The sequence below is a fragment of the Gavialis gangeticus genome, unplaced genomic scaffold (assembly GCF_001723915.1).
Source record: "Gavialis gangeticus isolate Ggan-Ray unplaced genomic scaffold, GavGan_comp1, whole genome shotgun sequence".
NCBI lineage: Eukaryota > Metazoa > Chordata > Crocodylia > Gavialidae > Gavialis > Gavialis gangeticus.
The window spans coordinates 9,803,752-9,804,332 of record NW_017729025.1 but is presented as its reverse complement, the minus strand read 5'-3'; the positions used below and the strand labels follow the sequence as shown (position 1 = coordinate 9,804,332).

The 581-nt window shown below is 70.4% G+C and overlaps 1 protein-coding gene across 1 annotated transcript in view; it reads right to left on the bottom strand.

Annotated features, from left to right (window-relative positions):
- SIX4 (SIX homeobox 4) overlaps positions 1-581 on the bottom strand; it is a 12,917-nt gene that overhangs the window by 6,850 nt on the left and 5,486 nt on the right. Inside the window, exon 2 of the mRNA XM_019519881.1 lies at positions 133-579. Within this exon, the coding sequence (XP_019375426.1) occupies positions 133-579 (447 nt within the window). The remainder of the gene's footprint in view (positions 1-132; positions 580-581) is intronic.

The following is a 581-nucleotide window of genomic DNA, read 5'->3' as shown; positions in this document are numbered from 1 at the left end:
GCCGGGCCGGGCCGGGCCGGGCCGGTGCGGCGCGGGGAGGAGCTGGACGGAGGTAAAGCGCCATGTTTGCAAGGGAAGAAAGAGCCGGGAGAGGGCGGGGAGCCCCGCTCGCGCCCCCGACGGGCCGCTCACCTCTTGCACTGCGCCTCGGCCGGGTTGCGGTCGCGCTGGCGCCGGTTCTTGAACCAGTTGCTGACCTGCGTGAGCGAGAGCCCCGTGATCTTGGCCAGGTGGCGCTTCTCGGCCGGCGAGGGGTAGCGGTTGTGGCGGTACAGCTCCTTGAGCGCGTTGCGCGACTTCTCCTTGAAGCAGTACACCGTCTCCTCGCCGTCCCAGATGGTGCGCGGCAGCGGGAACTTCCTGCGCAGGCGGTACTTGTCCACGGCGCCCAGGGGCCGGCCGCGGGCGCGCTCCGCCTCGCTGTAGCGCGCCTTGTACCACAGCTCCTGCAGCAGCGGGTGGTTGGCGGCGTCGAAGCTGTGGCTCTCCAGGATGCTGTACAGCTCCGCGTAGATGCCCTGGTGGAAAGCCACGAGCGCGCGCGCCTTCAGCAGGCTCTCGCTGCCACGTAGCAGGTCGCT